This window comes from Leucoraja erinacea, chromosome 1, assembly GCF_028641065.1.
Source record: "Leucoraja erinacea ecotype New England chromosome 1, Leri_hhj_1, whole genome shotgun sequence".
NCBI lineage: Eukaryota > Metazoa > Chordata > Chondrichthyes > Rajiformes > Rajidae > Leucoraja > Leucoraja erinaceus.
In genome coordinates, this window is record NC_073377.1 from 162288486 (window position 1) to 162314252 (window position 25767).

A 25767-nucleotide genomic window follows, 5' to 3' on the forward strand; every position below is an offset into this window, starting at 1 on the left:
TCAGTTGTAAACAGGTGGTTCTGAAAAACCACAGTGATCCCAGGCTGTCCAATGTTGCCGGATTTAGGGAAGCAATGGTTCAGAATGAAGATTCAATGAACAAGTTGGAGAATTTCAGATCTGGGCTAAAGTGATAACTTTTCTTTATTTAATTCTATAATCAAAATGTGCAATGTTTGTTGATGTTTCAGCATATGTTTATTTCTGATTTCTTTTACATATCATTAGCTGAAAAGTGTGCCTGGACCGTGTCAGAGATCAGACGATTTGAAGTACATTATGACTCGCATAGGAATTGATGGTGCAGATCTCTTCATCGTTGAACATGGTTGTGCATGCAATTTAAAGGTATTAATTTATATTTCATTTGTTTCCAAACCAAAGAGAAATATGCTGTTAAAAGAGCTATGTATGACTTTCAACTCTCTATACTGTAGGTGTAATTTACAGTGGCTAATTAACCTACAAACCTGCACATTCTTGAGGTGCTAAATTAAACTGGAAAACCTAGAATTCCAACCAGACATAGGGTGGCACGGTGGCGCAGTGGTAGAGTTGCTGCCTTACAGCGTTTGTAGCACCAGAGATCTGGGTTCGATCCCAACTACAGGCGCTGTCCGTACAGAGTTTGTACATTCTCCCCGTGACCGCGTGGGTTTTCTCCGAGATCTTTGGTTTCCTCCCACACTCCAAAAACGTACAAGTTTGGACGTTAATTGGCTTGGTATAAATGTAAATTGTTCCTAATGTGTGTAGGATAATGTTAATATGTGGGGATCGCTGGTCGGCGCAGGCTCGGTGGGCCAAATGGCCTGCTTCCGCACTGTACCTCTAAACTAATCTAAACAAACATAGGGAGAATATGCAAACTCCACAGAGGTCAGGATTGAACCGGGGTCTTTGACCTTGTGAGGCAGTAGTTCTTCCAGCTACACCATGTGCCACCCTTTAACCATCCTATATTATGCAATGTTGAATCATCTATCCAGCAGAAAATTTGGAACACTTAACTGCAGCGGCCAATAATGACAGAATGGTTTAATAAATGTTACTTGATATTTTATGATGTTTTTAGAATTAAAAAAAATATTGTATCTTTTTGTATAACAGGATCAGATGGCTGTAGAAGGTTCAGAATGTTTTAAACCCTCCAGTTTATTTTATGTGTATGTTTGGGTGGCTTACATTTATTTACGTACTAGTAGATCTCCGCTGTTGCATGCGTTAAGTCAACAACATGGGAATTTGCATTAGTGGTGAATTAGGGATGTGGAGTTGCGGAAGAATTGTCGTGTTAGGATCAATGGAAAAGCAGCAGATTTGGAGTGGACCATGATGTGAAGAAGGAGGAAGAAATGAGGGAAGATAGAAGAGCAATGAGAGCATGGAGAATGAAAGGTGGTGAATAGGTGATGGGGGAGGGAAAGGAAAGGTTACAGGGAAAAATGAGGTGAAGATAGGATCATTACCAAAATAATGTGGCATTGAATAAGAGAGATGCTTGCAGATAAAATGATGCTCATTCGAAGGCAGTCCATGACAATGTTGCTGTTTTGAAGGCTCCAGACATGAACCTTTCCCAATTTCTGTAGGTTCCACAGTCTGCCTAACCTGACTTCATAGAGTCAGTAAGAAAACTATAATATTGCATCATGCTTCAATTTTTAGGCATGAGGTAGGACTTGAAGCATCAAGTAGGTTTATAGATTTCATTCGCCCCAGTTGTATCCTGATAAAATGATGAATGTCTACAAGCTTGGATGTCATCAGGCTATCCAAATTTCAGAGCAAGAATATCACAGGCAAGGACAGCCCTTTGCGTGTTTAACTGTGTCCCCGTCTTGACTAGTTTAATGTTACCTGTCAAGAATTGGAATCCAGGTTGATACTTTTCCCTTTCCTTAAAGCAGAACACCAAGCAGTCCCAACAAATAATGCTTCTTCATCTGAATGGGGAGTTTGGAGCATGGAGGATATGGGTAGCTCTGAAAAACCTGGGCCCTTGCAATTGGTCTTTCATTTAAGTTAATGAAGTAGATTGTAAATGGTTGAGGTCCATGCTATGATCTTTGCAGTATCGCGGCAGGTTCTACCTGCCACCATTTAAATGACCCATTCTCAGATTAATTGCTGGAAGTTGCAGTATGTTGCATGTCATTTGTATGGTGCAGAAGTAGCAAGTTTATTTATTTAGTATTACAGAAGCTTTTTACCATCTTCAGGTGTAGACAATGGGTGCAGTAGTAGGCCATTCGGCCCCTTGAGCCAGCAACGCCAGTCAATGTGATCATGGCTGATCATCCGCAATCTGTACCCCGTTCCTGCCCTTCCCATATCCCCTGACTCCGCTATCTTTAAGAGCCCTATCTAGCTCTCTCGTGAAAGTATCCAGAGAACCGGCCTCCACCGCCCTCTGAGGCAGAGAATTCCACAGACTCACAACTGTGTGAAAAAGTGTTTGCTCATCTCCGTTCTAAATGGCTTACCTCTTATTCTTAAACTGTGGCCTCTGGTTCTGGACTCCCCCAATATCGGGAACATGTTTCCTGCCTCTAGCATGTCCAAACCCTTAATAATCTTATGTTTCAATAATGCTATGTTGAGTAATATTAATACGTTTGTTATTTTCTTCCATGCAGAGAACCCAATAAATGAATTAATAAACAGCTTTTATTTCAGAAATATAATATTTTTGTAAGCCTTTCATCTTGTTGCTTTCTTTACATTTCTTCTTGTCAAATGTGATTGGACCTGAAGGGGTTTTCTTTGTCATCATTGTTTATTTTCTGAAATCAGCTTTCTGCAGCTGTAGAGCTTTTTGCTCTATACTATAGAGCTTCTTGCTATACTACAGCGCTTCTTGCTCCCCCTCTTCTTTATATTTTTTTGTAGTTGAACAATACTTTCCTGGCTGATCTTTGTCATAAGTGTATAGGGGATCATAGAACATGTTGCTGTTACTGTAAATGAGATTCTGCTCTGCAAGCTTGCAATTTGTGTTAGAAATGCCTCCGAATTTTCTTTTCCTTTCTATTGTATTAGGTTTTAAAAATATCTATGAAAATAAAATACTTAGTTAGATATTTACAACATATTGCAAAAACAAATTTTTGCAATCTATTTTAATTTGATCATGATGCTGTATGATGTGTGGTATTTTCCCAACTGCTAATAATTTCCAATTCTTGTATTCTAGGTAGGAGCCATTCGTATTGGCACTTGTAATCTTCATAACCAAGCAGTTGGAGAAGGTGTAAGTGCTGTCATGCAAGATGTTCGGTTGAAGCAATACATCGAACAATTGGAAAACAGTAGGCTTGGAGTTCAATCCACAGTACTCCGCCGGTCATATTGGTTGGAAACTGGTTCAGTGACATTTGGATTAATCACCGCAGATGTAGCTTTGGCTGCAGACCATCCAGCAAAACATGAAGTGCAAAGACTGTTCTTGGAAACGCATGATAACAGAACTAAAAGGTACGATACACTTATTTTTATATGGAAAGGATGTAATCTTCCTCTGCACCAGTCAGAAAAAAATGCCCCAACTTTGTGACATAATAAAATTACCATTGTCTCAGAATTTCTGATCCATCAATTTAAGGAATTAGTTGTGTCGTTTGACATAGTACCACACAATGAACATAAAAGAGTATTACCAGGCAAAATACATTTTTTAAATGTATCGCAAGGCAACAGTCAGTGATAATGATAAACTAGATAATGTTTTCAGGTTTATGGTATTGCACTTTCTAGATGCGTTATAACCTGGTTTATCATAGATGTATAGGGATTGGAGTGATATGGATCATGTGCAGGCAATGGATATTATTTAACTTTGTATCATGTGCAGCATGGACATTGTGGGCCAAAGGGCCTATTCCCGTGCTGCACTGTTCCGTGTACGTCAATCTGTAATCAAGTGAAAAGTGCACATTTAATGCAATAAAGCAAAATATTGTTTATGTTTGTCCAATGGTGGGCAATGTGGTAATATGTTAAATAAAATGTAATGTTTTTACCGTGAATTTATGTGGGAGTTTACATCTTATCCTCCTTCCACAATTAGTTTAGAAATCATGGGGCATGGTAGAAACATGAATTGAGATCATAATTAGTTGATATCAAGTTTGAAATAGGCTGCTTGATTCCTTGTTGGGAATAGTCTTATAAAATCAGACAGTTGAAACGGGCTCCTCAGCCCAACTGGCCCATGCCAACTAGCTTGCCCCATCTAAACTAGTTCTACCTGCCTACTTTTGGTTCATATCCCTCTACACCTATCCATATATCTGTCCAAATGTTTCTTAAAACGTTGCGATGGCACCAATATCAACTGCCTCCTCCGGCAGCTTGTTCCATACACCCACCACCCTTTGTGTAAAAGAAAAAAAGTCTTGCCCCTTGGGTGCCCATTTAATCTTTGCCCCCTCAATTTAAACTCACGTCCTCTGGCTCTCGATTCCCCTACTCTGGGCAAGATACTGCATTTACTAGATTTATACCTCTCATGATTTTGTACACCTTAATAAGATCCTCCTGCGTTTTAAGGAATAATGCCCAAGCCTGCTCAATCAGTCCTTTGAGCCCTGGCAACATTTTGGTAAATATTCTTTGAACCCTTTCAAGCTTGACAACATCTTTCCTATGACATTGTGACTGAAACTGAACACAATACTCTTAATATGGCCTCACCAGCATCTCGTGTAACTGAAACATGACCCCCCCTAACATCTATACTCAATATGTTGTGTTAACTGCATGCAAATGGCAGTTTTAAGGTTAAGCATAGAGCACAATAATTTGAGTTTGTTTTGTATCATTTGCCTCCAGAAGGGCTACATAAATAGCTGTGTTGCTTTAGCAGGACAAATCTGTATGATGATTGTAGACACAAAATGCTGGAGTAACTGATCCTGTCCTGGGCCTCCTCCATTGTCAGAGTGAGGCCCAGCGCAAATTGGAGGAACAGCACCTCATATTTCACTTGGGTAGTTTATACCCCAGCGGTATGAACATTGACTTCTCTAACTTCAGATAGCCCTTGCTTTCTCTCTCCATCCCCTTCCCAGTTCTCCCACTAGTCTTACTGTTTCCGACTACATTCTATCTTTGTCCCGTCCCCTCCCCTGACATCAGTCTGAAGAAGGGTCTCGACCCGAAACGTCACCCATTCCTTCTCTCCTGATATGCTGCCTGACCCGCTGAGTTACTCCAGCATTTTGTGTCTACCTTCGATTTAAACCACCAGTTCTTTCTCATAGCCCTGTCCCACTGTATGAGTTCATTCAAGAGTTCTCCCGAGTTTTGCCCTGATTCGAACTCGGAGATTTACGGTAATGGCCGCTCGTAGGTACTCGGTACTCTTGAAACATTTTTCAACATGTTGAAAAATCTTCACGAGTCTTCCCGAGTTTACCGCGTTTCCCGAGTACCTGCGGTTAGCGTTACGAGCCGCTAAGAGACGTCCCCGAGCTCTGACGTACCCGCTACGTACATTCTTTGTGCTTCCACAAGTTTGATTTTTTTTTTAAACTCGGGAGAGCCCTTGAATGAACTCGTACAGTGGGACAGGGCTTTTACACAAAAGGTGTGATGTACCCAGAGGAATAGAGCAACCTTGTGATTTGCTGTGGCACAGAGGTTTTGATTGGACTGGTTACCCACAGAGTTAATTGATCATTTGCTAAAACCAGCGTTTGCAGTTCTTTCCTGCATATTCTGTAAGATGATTCATGTATGACACTTAAAGTAATGCTTATGTACTTATCTTTGTTGGACCCTTTCCGTTATAATAATACCTGGATAGCAATCTAATTTAAGATCATACAGATGGGTAATAAGGACCATTGATTGAGTCCAAAGACTTGTTTCAAAAGTTCATTTTTGTGTGTGTTTGTGTGGTTATTTGCGTAGGGTCATAAATTCAATGTACCATACCTGTTTGACAATTCCAATTGTTGAAGAAAGTAGAACAATCAGCATTTTTCCACTTTACCTAGTTACATACACAGAAATCTGTCTACCAGTGAATTTACAGCCATATAAATTGGATTGCCCCCAATTTAATCTGTATTTCACAGATGTGGCTCTATTTGCTACATTTGTGCATTTTCATTGCACAATATAAAGTTACGTGTAGCAAGAAATAAAAAGTACAATTAGCACCAACCTATTGTTAAATTTCCATGTGAGAATATTTGAACCACAGAGAACAAGTGCTGACTCTTTAAATTATTTTCAACCAAGGTGGCAATAATGCTGCTACAATGCCTTGGATTGTAGTGATGCAGAAAACATTAGCTTGGCTTCTGCTGACCTCAACTGGGAGGATACTTGTGCTCATCAAATAAGGACAAGATCAGATGGTTCAACTTGGTGCACTGAGTTTTGATGTTCACAGTTTAGGATCACATGTGGGCACGTTGATTCCACTGATGATTGGTATAATCACCTGTGGAATCAATGTTCCTGCAAGTGAACCTAGACTGAGCATCGACACACAATACACCAAGTCGAGCCATCAGATTGCTGGAGTAAGTCAAACCTATTGGGCAAGGGAGGGAATGGGAATGATTGGCAGATCATAAAGGAAAAATAAAAGGAAATTAAACCATCAGTGATGTGGCATCTTACAAACGTGTTTTATGGTTGATGGAAGAAATTTTTCAAAGGAGTCATTCTGATCATTTTCTTTTATGTTGTTGCCTGGGTGAATACACATCAATGTAGAAGAAAAGCAGAATTTGGTACAAAGAAAACCCAAAATATGCATGTTTTAATATTAGCCATTAAAATAGTAAGTGCTTATTTAGTATCTAGCACTTTGTTCTTTAAGAAAAATATGATAATTTTTTCAAATAGCATTTCACTTGCCATAGATTGAAGATGGCAGCTGTTGTTTAAAGTGAACATCCATTGATTCATTATGGTTAGGTTTCTTTGACTGATGTAACGTATTCTTTGTTGTAGATTATGGTTTCTCTGGTCAGATGATGACATTACAAATAAACAAGGAAGGAACAAGTGTGGCTGCCTTGGTGGTTGCAAGTTTTTTGCAGGCACGTGCTCAGGACTTGAGTTTTTTAAACTGGATGAAATGACCCCCTCTACCAGTTCTGCCCACTCTACCATGAATGCGGAATTGGAAATGTTCTATGGTCAATCTCTGTTGCAGCCAAATGAATGGATAATCACTAAGGATACTTCAAAGACTATAGATGGTAATTTTTAAAATATCTATATACACTTCAAATATTTCTTGTGATTTACTATAACACCCATCTGAAGTTTATTTTTTATTTGGTTGAAAATTAAACACTTGGAATATACTATATGCAGCATACTGTCCATATCTATTTGTAGATGCATTTTGCCACAGCTTACTATTTAAAATTCAACTATCTAATGAAGCAGAAGTATAAGAAATTGTTTGTGTTGATGACACTTGTGTTTTTTGTTGGTTAGGTAAGACAAATGGGACGAAAAGAAAGGAATGGGATTCCAGATCATTGGGAACTGATTCAGAGAAAAAGAACCAGCTCAATAATTTGCAGGTCCCTTTACAATCTCACAGTTCAACATCCTCATCTGAAGAAAACAGCAGTTCGACCGCTGCGCTCCCCCTGCTGGCAAGTGAAAAAAACAGTCCTTCCTCTCATGCTGATGATCATATTACGCAGATACATCTTCCTCCTTTAAACACAGATGAAACTGTTGGAAGGTAAATTAATATATTGCATTGAATTTTCCAACATAATTAACTATACATATTATTTTGCATATCATTTAATTACGTGATCAAGAATCGAATACTATTTTAATATCTGAAGAAGGGTCTCGACCCGTAAAGTCACCTATTCCTTCTCTCCAGAGATGCAGCCTGTCCTGCTGAGTTACTCCAGCACTTTGTGTCTATCTTCATTTTAAACCAGCATCTCTGCAGGTCCTTCCTGCACATTAATGGCTGTGAATCTTGGTATGGCATGTTCCTGATCACAGCACGTGCATAGATATCATCAGAGCTTAAGATTCTTGGGTGTGCAAAGAGGAAGTAGAAAAGTTAAACCATTGGGATTGTTTGCCCAAGTTACAAACTTATATTTTTGTCTTGAGAAATGATAGAAAGAAACAAGGGAATGAATACTTTTCACATGTTTATTAAAATGAAGATCCCGTTGTGTTTTATAGTGGTTCAACAGATGTTCCCGGAAGCACTCCAGTTTCTCCCAATAATCAAGATAAATCTATTGCCCAATCTCCCTTGAAACGGCAAGCCTCTGTCACCTCTACTCGACTTGGAAGTACTAAGAGTTTATCAGCAGCCATCTTTGGTGAACGGCAGCTGACAACAATGGGTGTACAGTTCACCAGCGAAGTGTCGCGGAGCGATGAAAACGTTTTAGATTCTCCTCGCCAGAGAAAGAGTTTTGGATCCTTTCCCTTCACGCCATCAGCAGATTCTAACACTTTTCATCAGTATCGATCGGTTGATTCCAGCATATCTGTGGCTGACAGTGAGGCATACTATTCAGCTGCTGAGGACTTTGACCCAGTCAGTAGCGATGAAGGCCCAGGAACTTACCCTGGAAGAAAGAAACGACGCCGGACCCAAGCAGTAGACTATAGCAGGAACACAATTTATCGTAGTGTGGAGGGATCATTAACTAGTTCTACTAATGGAGAAAACCAAGAGCTGAAAAACTATCCCATTAAAGCTCATGCCTCTCAGGCATCTTTTGTTTCTGCTCTTGAAGGGGAAGAGGAGATAACTGACCATTTATACATTGCAGAAGGTGAGAAAACTGTAGATAACAGACAGCTGACACGTCAACAGATTGTGATGGCTTGTTACTTAAATTACCTTACACAATTGCAAGTCTCCAACTGGTCAGTAAAACAGCCAACAAACAAGAGAACATCCAAATCTTCTTTGCACCGCCCTCTGGATCTTGATACCCCAACCAGTGAAGACACCTCCTCGTCGTTTGATCAGCTTTCTGTTCCCATGTTTAAGGTTGGTAATATTTTCTATGCCAATAATGAGCATTCTTTCTTGTTAGTTAAACTTACATGTGAACATAAGGGTTGTTATTATTCATTGGAAATGTTTCATTTTGTAAAACTAACAACTAAGGTGTGATGGTCAACAAAAATTGTATTCATAAAATAAGCGAGTTCGGTATTCCGACTGAGCATGATCAGGTCATAGATCACAAGTGAAAAACACCCTCGGCAGCCATGCCGCAGCATGGACATAGACCTGCGCTTCATCTGCAGCCAGGATCGATCCCGGGTCTCTAACGCCACAATTGCTGCTGAACCGCCATTGGACCATCCCCGTCCTCTCCCGAGTGAATCTTGGGAGAGACCGCGGATGTCGAGAGCTCCAATGTCGCGGAAGGTTCGACCAGCCCCGACATGGGGTTGGATCGTCCGGCGCGGGGGAGCTGACATTCCCCCGATGCAGGAGCTGATCGCATCGACGTGGAGGGCCCGCCGCTAGCCATGATCATCCCGTCAATGGAGGACTCAAGACCCCCGACCGCAGGAGAGCAAGGGGAAGAGATTGAACTTTTTTTTCGCCTTCCATCACATTGCGGAATGTGGAGGGTCACAGTGTTAAAGTATGTTTTGTCTGTTGCTTTTTATTTGTATGACTGACTTGGCAAATGAAATTCCTCGTATGTTGCAAAACATACTTGGCTAATAAAGTATTATTGTGATTGTCATAAAGTATTATTGTGGGTAGACAAAAGTGCTGGAGGAACTGAGCGGGTGCAGCAGCATCTATGGAGCGAAGGAAATAGGCAACGTTTCGGGCCGAAACCCTTCCCCAGACCCGAAACGTTGCCTATTCTCTTCGCTCCATAGATGTCGCTGCACCCGCTGAGTTTCTCCAGCACTTTTGTCTACCTTCGATTTTCCAGCATCTGCAGTTCCTTCTTAAACAAAGTATTATTGTGATTGTGTGACGGTGATTGTGATTCCCCAACTAGACTTTTCTATCCTTTTTCAAAAAGCTATTCAATTAAATATTTGCCTTTTCTACCTCAATTAAGAAATTGCACCCATTCCCATATGTCTCTATGTATTAATATTACTGATGCCTTTATGTGTTTGACATCATAATTTATTTAAAATAATTTTCAAGCTTTTGAGGCTGGAAACTCAGTTATCTGGCTATTTGATTCTCCCTTTCTAATTTTGGATGTTAAAATAATTACATATTACATATGTAATTACATATCACACACTCCTTACCTAAATGTGCATTGTTTACCATAATATTTTTAAAAACTCCCCGCAATTTTATTTTTGTCCCTTAAGTTGTATTTATCTCCCTTTATCAATGTTTATTCTTTATCTTTTATATACTCAGCTGCTCATTTATGATGGGATTAGTTTCCATTCCTGGAAGTCTGTTTCCTATCTTTGGAATTATAAATTTGGGGAAAATATCCAGTATTTTCAGCAAACTGCAATTTAAAATAACCAATTTTAAATACTTTAAGAACCTTTATAAGTACAGTTTTTTAGTTTCCATGAAATAGAAATGTTTTATATTTTGACATGAGTTGTGCTTCAGACTTCATGATAGTATTATTGAAGATGTCCATTAAGGTTCTGCAGGAAAGAATAGCTCCTAAACCTCCCAATATCTGGCCACTAAGTTATTTTATTTTATATTTGGCCAGAAGAATATCTGACCATGCTGATACTATGGCGATCTTGGAATTTCCAAATCATGCTACAAAAAAATCAAAGCTTGCATCATATCTGTTTATCTAGTATGCTGTGATGCATCTCTCCATAAGCCTCAGTCTTTTCAAACTACAGGTTTATTTACAAAATGAAAAAACAGGATGCCTTGAATCTGAAATAAAACACAAAATATTGGCAGTGCTCATAGCGAGGCACCACTTGTATGGATGGTATTTGAGTTCATACTTTGGTCTTCGACCCTCATATAAAAGGTATAGACCTGAAATGCTAACTTTCATGTCCCTCAACCAGCTTAACCGACAGAGTATTTCCTGCTTTTGTTTGCTTTTGTTGCAGGCAACTTTTCTTAATTTAGTTCAACGAGTTTACAAATGAGTTGACGGAGAATTTGAGGCCACTATATATGCACCTGGTTGTAGATGGTGTTGAATAACTAATATAAAACTGTTTACCACCGTAAAACAGGAGTAAACCTCTCACTAGCAGACCGGGCTAACCTTCTATATTGATGTCCTCGACGGGCGAGAAGAAATCCAGTGGATATGTGTTGTGAATCTCTGACGTAAATTTTGAAGTGGGGAAATCCACTGATGATTGAACAGTGTTCGGTTACATTTACAAGTGTTTGGTAAAAAAGTACTCATCTTGTTTACAAAAAGACCAAGACAATGTTCAGTCATGGACTGGTGGATGGAAACGTACATGCTAGGCATTAGCCATGCCAAATAGAAAGGCTAGCTACCTTGACATTTGATGGTATGATCACTGATATTCCAACTTTCAATATTCTGATTAAACCGTTCATCAGAAAATGTGAGCCTGAATATTTAATTTATGTGGTTGCAATAACTGGTCAGAGGGTGGGTAATTTATGCTGAGAAACTCACCATCTGTCTCCTTCAACTATCTAAGACATTACTCATGGATGAGAATAGCTTGGCACAGTCTGGGGCAAAATGGATTGTTTGATCATCATCCATTTACTCGTTCTGAGACTGGTGCACAGAGGCTACAAAATGCAGCTCACCAAGTCAACTTTGACAGCATTTACCAAATCTACCTTTATCTCCAAGAAGGACAAGGGCTGCAGCACGCAGCAGCATCACCACTTGCAAATTTACTTTTAAATTGCATAACTTCTTCACGTGAAAATGTGTTGCCACTGTGTTCATGGCTGGGGCAAACCTGTGGAAAACCTTGCATCACAGTGGAAGCAACTCAGAAGAAGAACTTGTTGCAGTCACAGATGGTGCTGTTTGAAAACAGTTGGGAAAATGAATTATTGTCCATAATCTTACCCACATTGATTTTATTAATAAAAAAGCCAACCATTGTTTGAACTCCAGTACTGCCTCTCAGTTTATGATAATCTGAAGCGTATGTCTATAATTGTTGTATGTATTATTGTTTAGAGTTTCCAAAGAAATTTCAGGACTAAGTTTTCAGGCTAAATTACACCAATCTTAAAGCACATTGTCTTTTCAATAAGAATATATTCAGATATATCCCCCTGTTATAGAAAGAGATTTGTGAAAATTTGAGAATCACTAAAGATTTCTTAATGATTGTGCCACCCTGCAACTGGCCTGAAAATGCGATCTTGGTTTCAATCTTCCAATGATTTTCAAGAAGTAGGTGCACTTATACCATTAAATAGAAAATACATTTGCTGCAGAAAGTTTGTCTGATATTCGTAATGATCTGTTTCCATAATGAGGTTAATAACCATGCAATGCCATTCAATCATGGGGGGAGCGGGTACTGAATAATTGCAACTGCGGAATCTGGTTTCTCCAGATACCAATTTGTTCCTAGAATTCAAATATGTTCATTCTTTTCACCTGATATCTTTGACTTTTCATCCTACATCTTTCCCTGTTGCTTGCTCTGTTTCTTTCTCTAATCCTGTATGTAATCAAGGTCCCATGTGCCCCATTGAGCAATATAACTTTCTTTTCCAGAAAATTGCCAATACAAATGTTTACCGTAAAGTCAATGAGAAACGAGTCGCTGTGGAATGTTTACTTTGAGCGAATTCTCAGTGAATTATGCAATTATTGGATATGGTCAATAATGAAATGTCCAGAATGTATTGGATAACGAATAATGATTATATTTTCATGATGGAGATCAATGTCTATGTTCATTTGCTTCCAGGTGATTAAACAAGGTCTTGCAGCAAGTGCATTACTTGACAGAGGTACTCAACTGATGGGAGTAGATGAAAGGTACTCTTATTATTGACCATCAAAACATTAGACTTGGGTATTTGGAAAATAAATTGCATTATTCTGCAATAACATTTGGAAATGTTTAAGTGCTTTGCATTAAACTCCTGCTAGAGACTTTGGAAAGATGGTATCAGTATTGAAATAAATATAGAATTATTGTTTTCATTAAATCATTATACCTTTGATTCTTAGCCAGCTCTCCACAACTGTGCACTAGTTAGCTACATATACCAAGCTTTTACTGTGGCTCTGCAAATTTTCTAATTCTATTTTGTTAGTACAATTAAATATGTTTCCGACATCTATTATAACAGTAAATTCCAGATTACGTTTACTCCGTATGGGAATAAAGTTTGAGTACCTCAAACTTAATCGTTACCCCCATTAGGAGTCCCCCAACCTTTCTCTGCCAATGGCAGAACAATCTCAGCCTCTCCCCTCTATCCACCTCATGAAATGCCTCAACTGGTCAATAGTCACAAGAAAATGTCGAAAATACAGAATTAGTAGTTTGATCATCAGCGTGGACTCTGTGGGGCCCAAGGTCTTTTTCCATGTCGTATCTCTAAACTAAACTAAAAGTGAAAACCTTATAATCCATTTTTCAGGAAAATCTTCTTTTTCCCTTTGTCGAGCTAAAAATAACCAGTCACCATGATGCCATTTCTTGTCCCAGAGTCGTTCTGGTCTCTGCTGGCGCCCATTTTATTCCATGTACTTCAATTTTCCTATAAAACTGAGTATGTTATTCTTTATCAAACGTCTTTTGAAAATTATATGCATTATTCCTTCTGTGTTCTATGTAGATACTGTATTAGCTGAGGTGTTGTACCTCAATGCTATAGTTTGGGCTCACTACAACAATTGCAGGAAGTCACAGAGTGAGAGTTGGATTGAGATTGAGAATATTGCCCTCACCTAAAACTGCTAATTAAACATTATTTATCAAATGAATAGATGGCGTAATTTGATTATTCTTTATTTGTTTTCATTGAAATATCAGTAAGTCAATTGAATGTCCATGTCTTGCAGAATCATATGTTTAAGACAAGTGAACAAAATAACAATAAAATTAAATAATTAGTTATTTAATGAACATTTCTAGTACTCCATACACTCCACTGGAAAAGACGATAATCGAAAATACAGAAGATGAGATAGTTACTGAGCAATGGAGTCTTGACCAGCCAGCCACTCAGACCAGAACTACTGCCATTATAGAAGTCAAAGGAGCAGTGGATGTTGTCCTTAGCCCACTTGTGACAGAAGCCTTTGACAGGTGAGTGTATTATGCACATCTAAGAGAAGAAGTGCAGCGGTCTATTTTGTGTGCATGTGCCTATTTTGCAAGGGAAAATCATCTTTTCTGGTTAATTTGATCTGAGGATATTGTCAACCTGTTTTGAACTTCATTTTGGGGGTTGATTTTTCTGTTATTTGTTTGAGAATCTGTTATTGATGGATAGGTAAGAGTTAGAATCATTACAGGCAATGGAACTGGCTCAGCTCAGACAAGTTGCGCTGAAGGGCCTTTTTCCTTACTGTGTAACCTTGACTTTATACCATTTTAAATACTATTTCTCCTCCTTTTTAGAAACATAGAAAATAGGTGCAGGAGTAGACCATTTGGCCCTTTGAGCCTGCACCGCCATTCAATATGATCATGGCTGATCACAAAGGCCAGAATAGATTCCATTCTCTACTACCTGGCACATGCTTCCTTTTTCTTTTTGACCAAATTTACAACCTCTGATCATCCAATGTCCTTTACTTTGCCTCCTTCTCCCTCCTGTCTGGAATATGCAGATTCAGAACTTCTATCAACAGGCCTTTAAGCGACTCCCACATGTCAGATATGTACCTACCCAATAACAATTGCTCCCAGTATATCCTCGTGAGCTCCTGCCTGATAATATTGTAGTTTGTCGTACACCAATTTAGTACCTTTTTGCAAGGCCCAGCCTTCTCCCTATTCAAAATAATCTTAAAACTTATGGAGTTTTGATCACAATCCCCCGAATGCACTTCCACCAAAACATCAGTCACTTGGCCAGGCTAATTATCTGACATGTTCCCTTCTCAGGTTGGATTATCCACATACTGTTTCAAGAAACCCACTTGGATACACCCCACAAATTCTACCTTGTCTAAGCCTTTGGCACGGAGCAAGTCCCAGTCAATATTGGGGAAGTTAAGGTCATCCACTAAAACAACTTTGGTGCTTTGGCATTTTTTGGTATTCTGTCTACATTTCTGTTCATCCATCTCCCTCTTGCTACTTTAGTGCAATCCCCTTAGAGTGCTTGCACCTGCCTTATTTCGAAGCTCTACCCTTATCGCCTCAGTGGACAAACCCTTCCTTATGTCCTCTCTGAGCGTTGTCGTGACAGTCTCCCTGGTTAGGAGTGTAACCTTCCCCACCCAACCCTTTTGCCTTCCTCTCAATCACATCTGAAATATTGAAACCCTGGAACTTAGAGATGCCAGTCATGTTTTTCTTGCAACCTCGTTTCCACAATCCTCTATTTAAATCTTTCAGTGAACCCAGTAAGTTTTAAGAGATGTGGGAATCTGGAGGCTGTTCTGTTTAAAGAGAGTATAGGAACTAGGGTGCCGGTAAGTTGATTGGAAGCATGGGAAAAGGGGATCTCATGCGAGTCAGAAGAGAACAAGGAACCACGCACTGGCTAAGTGGAAGAGGAATGCAGGAACTAGGGCCCTGGTAAGTAGGAAAAGATTGCAGTAAATATTCCCCAGTGAGCCGAGATACTGAACCAGCGGAATTTCTGAATGGTTTGGTAATTGGTGTTTTATTGTATTGGATTTAATTGGATTTCCACCTTTTACAAGGAAGGAACCTAGAGGATGATGGAATGTAATGCATTGCCTGGGGAGTGCAGTTTCAACAATATACATGAAGCTTTGACATTATCTAAAACTAATCTGCTACCTGATTGTCACCCCATGTGGTCATCAATTTCACCATTGGTGCACTGTAGCTGCAATGTTCGTCATCTATTATATGCTTTGCAGTTATTTGTGCAGGCTCCTCTGGATGAGGTCATGTAAACTTACTGCTTCTGCCACCCAGGAGGTCAAGTGCGGCAAATGCTTGTCACACACCACCATGAGCCAGAAATATATGTGTTGCTTTATTATTATGGGGTCTAAATTCTGGAACCCCTATAGGGTAACATTTACAAATTACTTTTGTGAAAGGATTACTTGAAAGAAAGAATGTGTGCGTACACCATATTCTGAAAAATTATTTTAAACGTGCTTAAATATGTATTTCCAACTTTCCATGTCACCTGTAAATGTTATAATCTGACACATTTAGTTCCCAGTCCAGATATTCATGTGAACCCGTGAACAGAGTAACAGTTTCCAAATCGTACCCTCTTTGTTGAAATGTTGTCAAGCATTTAAAGTGGAAACCTAATACTTTTCATGAGCAGAAAACCCAACTAAATGGATGTTGAATTCTACTTTTAACTTGAGATTGACTTTAGCCACTTTATATAATTTACTATGAAATTATAGGTTCAGGTTGACATGTAATTGAAATGATTCAGCGTTGTGATTACAGAAGTTGCTGTTGGACTGTTTTTCTTCAGAGGTTTGGTTCAAAGGTCTTTTATTGTCATGTACCAATTAAGGAACAGTGATATGCGAATTACCATACAGCCATACGAAATAAAACAACAAGACACACAACTACATAAACATCCACCACGGTGGATTCCCCACATTCCTCACTGTGATGGAAGGCAAATAAGTCCAATCTTCTTCTTTATTCTCCCTCCGTTGGGGCAGTCGAACCATCCGTTGTAGCGTTCGAAGCTCCCGCAGCCGGCGTTCCAAACTCCCGCGTCGGGGCGGTCGAAACTCCCGTGGCTTGGAATTTCCGAAGTCGGTCTCTGACCAGAGACAGTGATGTTAAGTCCGCAAGAACCCACGGTTGGAGCTCCGAGGTCGACCCCTGGCAAAGGGATCGCGGGCTCCACGATGGTAAGACCGCATGCGACTGCGGTGGAGCTCTCAAAATCGACCTCCAGCAAAGGCCGCCACCTCCTCCATGTTAGGCCGCAGTACGGACGGACATACCGTACGGAAAAAAATTGCATCTCCATCGTGTCTCCAAGATGAATCGAAGTCCTTAAATTTATGTTACCCTTTTCATCCTTTGTCGGAAACATCATACTTTTTACCATTAATGTGAAACTAGTCGTTCTTTTTCTCATTAATAGATATTTTGAAGCAATGGTCCACTTTTGCAGCATTTGGCACCCATCTGCGATTGTAGATGATCTGCATGTTAAAGTGCTGAACGACGCTCTTCTGAACAGCAAATCAGCAAGTTCAGATCCGGTAAGTCTTTTGTCGAATTTAGCATGAATAAGTGTGATGCCTTTCCAGGAGCCGAATTAATCGTTGTTAGAAATAGTATGATCTAATGTTGTCTCTGCTTTTACATTTAAAGAAAATCTTGTGCCAGAATTTCAGTTGGCAATCAAGTGTTCATAGTTTATTCCAATTAGTATGAGTTGGCAACAACACTTCCTCCCTAATGATTCTCAGGACCTCAAGACTGTGTACTCAGTCCCCTGCTCTATTCTCTCTATGCCCATGATTCTGTAGTCAGGCACAGATCCAACATTATCTTTAAATTTGCCAACGATACCACCTTTGGAAAAATAATGGGTAACATTGAGTCAGAGTACAGGAGGAAGATCAATACTTAACTGGTGCCAGAATACCAATGTTGCTATCAATGTGAGCAAGGCGAAAGAGCTGATGGTGAAATTAGGACAGAAAAGTCAAGGATCAATGAATCTCTTCGTCGATGGGATGGCAATGGAGAAAGTCAACAGCTTCAAATTCCTGGGTGCGCATCACAAATAAACCTCATGAACACCTCTACCTCCTCAGAAGTTTGAGGAGATTCGCATATCACTGAATACTCTATCAAACCTCTACAGGTGTACAAAAGAGAGCATACAGACTCTGCATCGCTGCATGATTCCGGAACTCAAACACCAAACAATAAAGGAGGCTGTAGAAGGTGGTGGACATTGTCCGATCCACCACAGATATTGACCTACCCACCATTAAAAGGATCTACAGAAAACACTGCACAAAAGGCAGCTAATATCATCTACACCCACACCGCCCCAGCTATTCTCTCATATCACTGCTACCATCGGGAAGAAGGTATAGGAGCCTGAGAACCATGACCTCCAGGTTCAAGAACAGCTTCTTCTCATCAACCATTAGGTTCTGAGAGAATGGAGCAGCTGGGCTTGTACAAGGATGAGAGGGCATCTCATTGAAACATATAATATTGTTAAGGGCTTGGGCACGCTAGAGGCAGGAAACAGGTTCCGGATGTTGGGGGAGTACAGAACCAGGGGCCACAGTTTAAGAATAAGGAGTAAGCGTGATGAGTTTGGAATTCTCTGCCTCAGAGGGTGGTGGAGGCAGGTTCTCTGGATGCTCTCAAGAGAGAGCTAGATAGGGCTCTTAAAAATAGCAGAGTCAGGGGATATGGGGAGAAGGCAAGAACGGGGTACTGATTGGGAAATATTCGCATGGATTCAAGATTGGTTATGAAATAGAATACAGAGAGTCGGAATAAAGAGATCTTTTTCAGGCTGGAAGGATGTAATTGTCTCATATATTTACTCTTTATATTAATTAGAAGACAGAAAAGGGCAGAGGATAAGACATCCCAGTTTACCGTTGACACAAGTGTGGGAGGACATGTTGAAATGAGGAATTTGGAATCTACAACAGGATATAGATACCTAGAGTGAGTGGGTGAAAACTAGGCAAATAGAGATTAACCTGGGAAAGTGTGGTGTCCTACACTTTGATAAGAAGAATCTAAAAGCAGACAATTATCTAAATGGAAAAAAGCTTGCAGATGAGCGAAGTACAGAGGGACTTGGGTGTTTTTGATCACAAGCTGCAAAAAAGTCTTAAGGGCCTGTCCCACGAGCATGCGGCAAGCGCGACCTAACGTGGTCGCTTGAGCCGTACGGCCTCACGGGGCCGGTCCCACTTCGATCGCCGGAGCCGTATGGAGTTGTGTGGAGCTGGTCCCGACTTTGGTTCCGAAAAACTGACCGTGTTCAAAAATTCCGCGCGGCAACGGCCTGCCAGCCCGCAGCCGCCTGAACGCCGTACGCACCGCCTTGACGGGCGTGCACGCGCCTCGTCGCCGTACACCGTGTCTTGGCTCCGTACGTCACGTGCGAACTTCCCGCGGACTTCGCTCGAACTTCACGTCACTCACTCGACCTCCGCGCGGCCCCCGCTTCCGGTTTGATCCGGTTTGGTGGCGCATGCTGGTGGGACCGGCCCTCTATGGGGATCACTCGGCCACCGCTTCCGGTTTGGTCGCGCTTGCCGCATGCAAGTCGCATGCTCGTGGGACAGGCCCTAAAGGTAGGTGCAGCGAATGGTTAGGAAGTCGAATGGCGTACAGATCTTTATTGCAAAAGTTTGGGTTTTAAAAATAGAGGAGGATTGTCCACTTGTGAAACCACACCTGGAGTACTGAGCACAATTTTGAACCCCCTATATATGAATGGTTATACGAGCCTTGGAGGCAGTCATCAGCCATGATCATATTGAATGGCAGGGAAGGTTTGTGTCATTGTCGTCCTATTTTCCATTCGTTCTATGTTAGCCATTACAAAAGCCGGTTTGCAATTGCTTCATTTTACTCATTGTGATACAAATGGTTGAGAGCATTTGCTAAAGCAAAGGTAATGCTATCTGACATCGGGCTATAGTGTTGAACAGTAAATCTGAACTAGTTGCACCTCAAGAAATACTATACTGTTTTAACATTGCCACACATAACTCCCTGCAAACCAAGGATCCAGTGAGGAGGTGGAACTGAAATAAATCAGTTTTCATAAAATCAATATTGCTGGAGAAGATAATTGATCTGAATGTTGACAAATCATTAGGCCTGATGATTTATATCATGGGTTAATAAAGAAAGTGCACCAAAAAATAATCTTCCACAATTGTTTAGACTATGGATCAGATCCTTTGGATTGAAAGTTGGCAAGTATAACTCCACTATTTAAAGAAGGGGGGAGAGGAAAAAATAATAGTCTGGTTAGCCCAACACTGGAAGCGCTGAAATTACCCAGAATCTCTTATAAAAGGAATGTAGTAGCAGAACTCTTGGTAAGCATTAGTGGAATTGGGCAAAGTCGCCATTTGTTTATGAAAAGGAAACCATGCCTAATAAACTACTGGAATCTTTTGAGACTTATGAAGGACCTGGGGATCAGCGGACGCCTGGCCATCAAAGAAACATCACGGGTGGCAGAGCGGAGTAGCCAGTGGCTCTGGCTGAAGAGGAAAGACCCCATTTGGTCTCCCAAATAACCGACTAGACAGATGCAGCGGGGGGTGGTTCTGGGAAGCCTTAGCCTACTGGAGACGCTGTGGGTTCAATCAGCGAAACGTCGATGAAAGTAGGTGCCCACTTGATAACCCCAATGACGTGTCTGCCTAGCCCATCTCAACATCGGAGGAGCATAGGTGAATGCAGAAGGCTCCCAACACCATCGAGAGTAAATTGATATTTGGCACTTTGGACTTTTAACATCTAGTCCTGTGTATTTGTAAACGGGATATAACTATTGAAGTATGCAAGAGAAAACTGGTAGATATGATGTAATTGGACTTTCTTAAGGTCCCACAAAGGTTAGTGTGCTCGATCAAAGTACATGGACTGGAGTTAAATATTAATGTGCACTGAGCATTGTTTGAAAGACAGAAAACAAATAGGAACAGAGGTTTTTCAGATTGGCACCCAGAGATGAGTACTAGCCCCCTGCTACTCAATGCATATCAATGATTTGGATGAAGAAATTAAATGTAAAGTTTCTATATTGGCAGGCAGCACAAAGTTGAGGGGAAATGTGATCCATGAGGAGGATGCAAAGCAGTTCCAATTTGATGTAGATAAATTGGGTGATTGGGCCTGGCAGATGTAGTATAGTATAGATAAATGTGAGAATATCCACTTTGGTTCTAAAAATAGATTATTAACTGACAGATGATGGATTATGAAAAGGGAAGCTACAATGAGACCTATATGTCCTTGTACATCAATTGGGAAACGTGTTCGGGTCCAGCAGGCAGTTAAAAATTCAAAGGATATGCTGGCCTTTATTACAAGAGTATTTGACTACAGATTTAAGGATGCCTTGCTGTAACAATACAAATGCTTCGTGAGACCGCACCTGGATTTTTATGCGCAGTTTTGATATTTTCTATGAAAATATGTCTTCGCCATAATGGGGGTACAATGAAGGGTTATATACTGATTCCTGCGATGGCAGGTCTGACAAATGTAGAGTGGGTTGATTCTTTTTATTTTCGAGTTTGGAAAAACGAGAGGGGTCTCATAAAAACTTTTAAGTTCTAACAGGTAGAAACACACTGGAAGACATTCCTGATGGCTGGGGAATTCATAGCGAGAGAATTTGAGTATAGGAGCAAGGAGGTCCTACTGCAGTTGTACAGGGCCCTGGTGAGACCACACCTAGAGTATTGTGTGTAATTTTGGTCTCCTAATTTGAGGAAGGATATTCTTGCTATTGAGGGAATGCAGCATAGGTTCACCAGGTTAATTCCCGGCATGGCAGGACTGACATATGATGAAAGAATGGATTGACTGCTTATATTTACTGGAATTTAGGATGCGAGGGGATCTTATAGAAACATATACAATTCTTAAGGGATAAGATGGGCTAGATGCAGGAAAAATGTTCCTGATGTTGGGGGAGTCCAGAACTAGGGGGTCACAGTTTAAGAATAAGGGGTAGGCCATTTAGGACTGAGATGAGGAAAAACATCTGTGAAATTCTCTGCCACAGAAGGCAGTGGAGGCAAATTTACTGTTTTCAAGAGAGAGTTAGATATAGCTCTTGGGGCTAACGGATGCAAGGGATATGGGGAGGAAGCAGGTATGAGGTACTGATTTTGGATGATCAGCCATGAACATATAGACATAGAAACATAGAAATTAGGTGCAGGAGTAGGCCATTCAGCCCTTCGAGCCTGCACCGCCATTCAATATGATCATGGCTGATCATCCAACTCAATATCCCGTACCTGCCTTCTCTCTATACCCTCTGATCCCCTCAGCCACAAGGGCCACATCTAACTCCCTCTTAAATATAGCCAATGAACTGGCCTCAACTACCCTCTGTGGCAGAGAGTTCCAGAGATTCACCACTCTCTGTGTATATTGAATGGAGGTGTTGGCTTGAAGGGCTGAATGGCCTACTCCTGCTCCTATTTTCTATATTTCTAATCTTGAACCAGAGATCAAGCCTTGGGATATAGGTTATCTTATCTCTATAATTATAGAACTCTGATCTTGGATGTGTGTGGGTGTCTGTAATCACTTATGCTAAAAAGAAAACGACGCTCTAATGGTAAGATTTTTACATATTCCTGTAGAGTTTTATCCCGTGGCGTCCAAAATAGTCTTATCTGAAAAATTCACAATTGCCATTTCATAATTCCAAGGCGTTAAGGGATATGGGATAAAAGTAGAAATCGGAACTAAAGTAAAAGATCAGACATGATCATATAGAATAGCAGAGAATGGTTATTCCAGTTCCTATTTTCTATGTTTTTAATTGACACAACTATTGAAATGGATAGTAATTGAATTCATTGAAGGGAAATTGTCTCTGCATGCGCTGTCAGGCTGAAGTAGTCAACAATTTTGCATGAACATAACTACTGGCAGTGAGAGAGCCTCTGAGAGTTTAAAAAAAATAATTTGTAGATTGAGACTCCGAGTGTTTACTCGGAAGGGGAAGAGGGGCTCTGACTGATTCAAAACGTTTGAAACAATGGTTGAAATGGAAACTGGAGCAGCCAATCTCGTCTCTTCTCATGTGTTCAGTCAAAGTGTGACTGATCTTTGAGCTCAGTGTCATATTCCAATACTAATCCCAAATCCCTTAATATCCAAAAATCTATCACCATTTGCCAGAATTGGCTATGGTCTGGTGGGTATCCTGGCATGATCTTTCAAAATGTTATAGATTTGAGAATGGTTCCCACAGATGTGAAAATGGTAAATACAAGCTTGCTACGTCAGAAAGGAGGAGGAGAAAATAAGACCAGTGTATAACTTAGCTAACATTAATGGCAGCGAACCTGCAAATAAAATTAATTACTCCGATGCATTTGTGAAGGGCCTGGATGCTTACGTTCATGTTATGAAGCCTCATTGAAAGGTTGAGGTTACAATGAGTTGGGGTTACTGTGATTCCTATGGCTGGTGGCAAATTCTGTTTTCCGTTATCAGTTGCAGATATAAACAGTAGGGCCCCTACAATCAGCTGGAATCCTGAAAAGCATGATCTGCTAGCTTTGCCAATTTGAGTGGGTGCAATTTGGTAGTTATTTATTAGACATTGCCTGACAACCAGAAGTGAAGGGTGTCCTATAACTAACTGCCAAATTGCACCCATTCATTTTTGCATAGCTAGCAGATAATGCTTTCCAGGATACCAGCTGATTGTAGGGGCCCTACTGTTTATATCCAAACCTTCTTTAGGCCTTTTAATTTCAAACTGCCAGCGGGACATCAACCGCCTCAAAATTTCCACTCCACTTACTCACTTTAACCTCTCCCCCCCCTGAACGTACAGCCCTTCACTCACTCAGCAGCAATCCCGACTGGATAATCAAACCCGGCGACAAGCGAGGTGCCGTGGTAGTCTGGCGCGCTGACCTCTACCGGACTGAGGCCAGGAAACAACTCTCAGACACCTACTGCCACTTATCCTTGCCCATGACCCCACAGACGAGCACCAGGTCTTAATCTCAAGCACCATTACTGATTTCATCACTTCCGGCTCTCTGCCCTCTGAAGCCCCCACCCAACCTTATTGTTCTCCAGCCCTGCACGGCCCAATTTTATCTTCTCCCCAAATTCCACAAACAGAACTGTCCTGGCAGACCCATTGTTTCTGCTTGTTCATGTCCCACCAAATTAATTTCCACATACCTCGACTCCATCCTGGTCCAATCCCTTCCTACCTATGTCCAAGACGTCTCGCATGCTCTTCGTCTCCTCAATAACTTCTGTTTTCTAGGCCCCCACTCCCTCATCTTTACCATGGATGTTCAATCACTCTACACCTCCATCCCCCAACAGGAGGGTCTTCAAACCCTCCGTTTCTTCCTCGACTGCAGAACCAGCTAATTTCCGTCTACCAATACTCTCCTCCGCCTAGCAGAGCTGGCCCTTACCCTCAACAACTTCTCCTTCGACTCCTCCCACTTCCTCCAAATCCAAGGCGTAGCTATGGGCACTCGCATGAGCCCTAGCTATGCCTGCCTCTTTGTAGGGTACATCGAAAAATCCCTGTTCCAGGTGCACATTGGCCCTATCCCTGACCTCTACCTCTGCTACATTGACGACTTCATTGGTGCTGCCTCCTGCACCCATGCAGAACTCACTGACTTCATCAAATTCACCACTAATTTCCATCGTGCACTCAAATTAACTTGGACCATCTTGGACATCTCCCTACCGTTTCTCGATTTCACCGTCTCCATCACAGGAAACAGACTATTGACCGACATCTACTACAAACCTACTGACTCCTATAGCTATCTTGACTACACTTCTTCCCACCCTGCTTCCTGTATAGACTATCCCCTACTCTCAATTACGCAGCATCTGCGCCCAGGATGATCTGTACCAGGGCATCGGAGATGTCCTCATTCGTTAAGAAACGGGGGTTCCCCTCTTCCATTATAGATGAGGCTCTCACTAGCGTCTCCTCGAGTTCCCACAGCTCCGCTCTTACTCCCCCTCGTCCCATTCGTAACAAGGACAGAGTCCGCCTTGTCGTCACCTTCCACCCCATCAGCTGTCGTATACAACATATAATCCTCCAAACATTTTCTCCACCTCCAATGGGATCCCACTATTGGCCACATCTTCCCATCTCCACCCCATTCTGCTTTCCGCGGAGACAGTTTCCTCCGAAACCCCCTGGTCAGCTCGTCCCTTCTCACCCAAACCACCCCCTCCCCAGGTACTTTCCCCTGCAACCACAGGAGATGCAACACCTGTCTCTTTACCTCCTCTCTCAACTCCATCCAAGGACCCAAACAGTCTTTCCAGGTGAGGCAGAGGTTCACTTGCACCTCCTCCAACCTCATCTACTGTATCCACTGTTCTAGGTGTCAACTTCTCTGCAACAGCGAGACCAAGTGCAGGCTCGGCGATCATTTCACTGAACACCTCCGCTCAGTCCGTCTTAACCTACCTGATCTCCCAGTGGCTCAGCACTTCAAACCCCCTCCCATTCCCAATTTCTGTCCTGGGCCTCCATTGTCAATGTGAGGCCAGTGCAAATTAGAGGAAGAGCACCTCATATTTCGCTTGGATAGTTTACACCCCAGCGATATGAACATTGACTTCTCTAACTTCAGATAGCCCTTGCTTTCTCTCTCCATCCCCTTCCCAGTTCTTCCACTAGTCTTATTGTCTCCGACTACATTCTATCATTGTCCCGCCCCCTCCCCTGACATCAGTCTGAAGAAGGGTCTCGACCCGAAACGCCGCCCATTCCTTCTCTCCTGAAATGCTGCCTGACCCGCTGAGTTACTCCAGCATTTTGTGCCTACCTTCAATTTAAACCAGCATCTACGGTTCTTTCTTACACACAAAAGGTGAATAGATGATATAACCAAAGGAATATAGCAACCTTGTGATTTGCTGTGGCACAGGGGCTTTGAT

General features: G+C 41.3%; 1 protein-coding gene across 2 annotated transcripts in view; it reads left to right on the top strand.

Annotated features, from left to right (window-relative positions):
* kiaa1109 (KIAA1109 ortholog) overlaps positions 1-25767 on the top strand; it is a 298241-nt gene that overhangs the window by 124624 nt on the left and 147850 nt on the right. For both annotated transcript variants that reach the window (XM_055647191.1, XM_055647198.1), the window contains exons 25-32: positions 229-348; positions 3197-3477; positions 6973-7223; positions 7468-7723; positions 8191-9016; positions 12883-12953; positions 14062-14235; positions 17207-17327. In XM_055647191.1, coding sequence (XP_055503166.1) covers positions 229-348; positions 3197-3477; positions 6973-7223; positions 7468-7723; positions 8191-9016; positions 12883-12953; positions 14062-14235; positions 17207-17327 — 2100 coding nt within the window. The remainder of the gene's footprint in view (positions 1-228; positions 349-3196; positions 3478-6972; positions 7224-7467; positions 7724-8190; positions 9017-12882; positions 12954-14061; positions 14236-17206; positions 17328-25767) is intronic.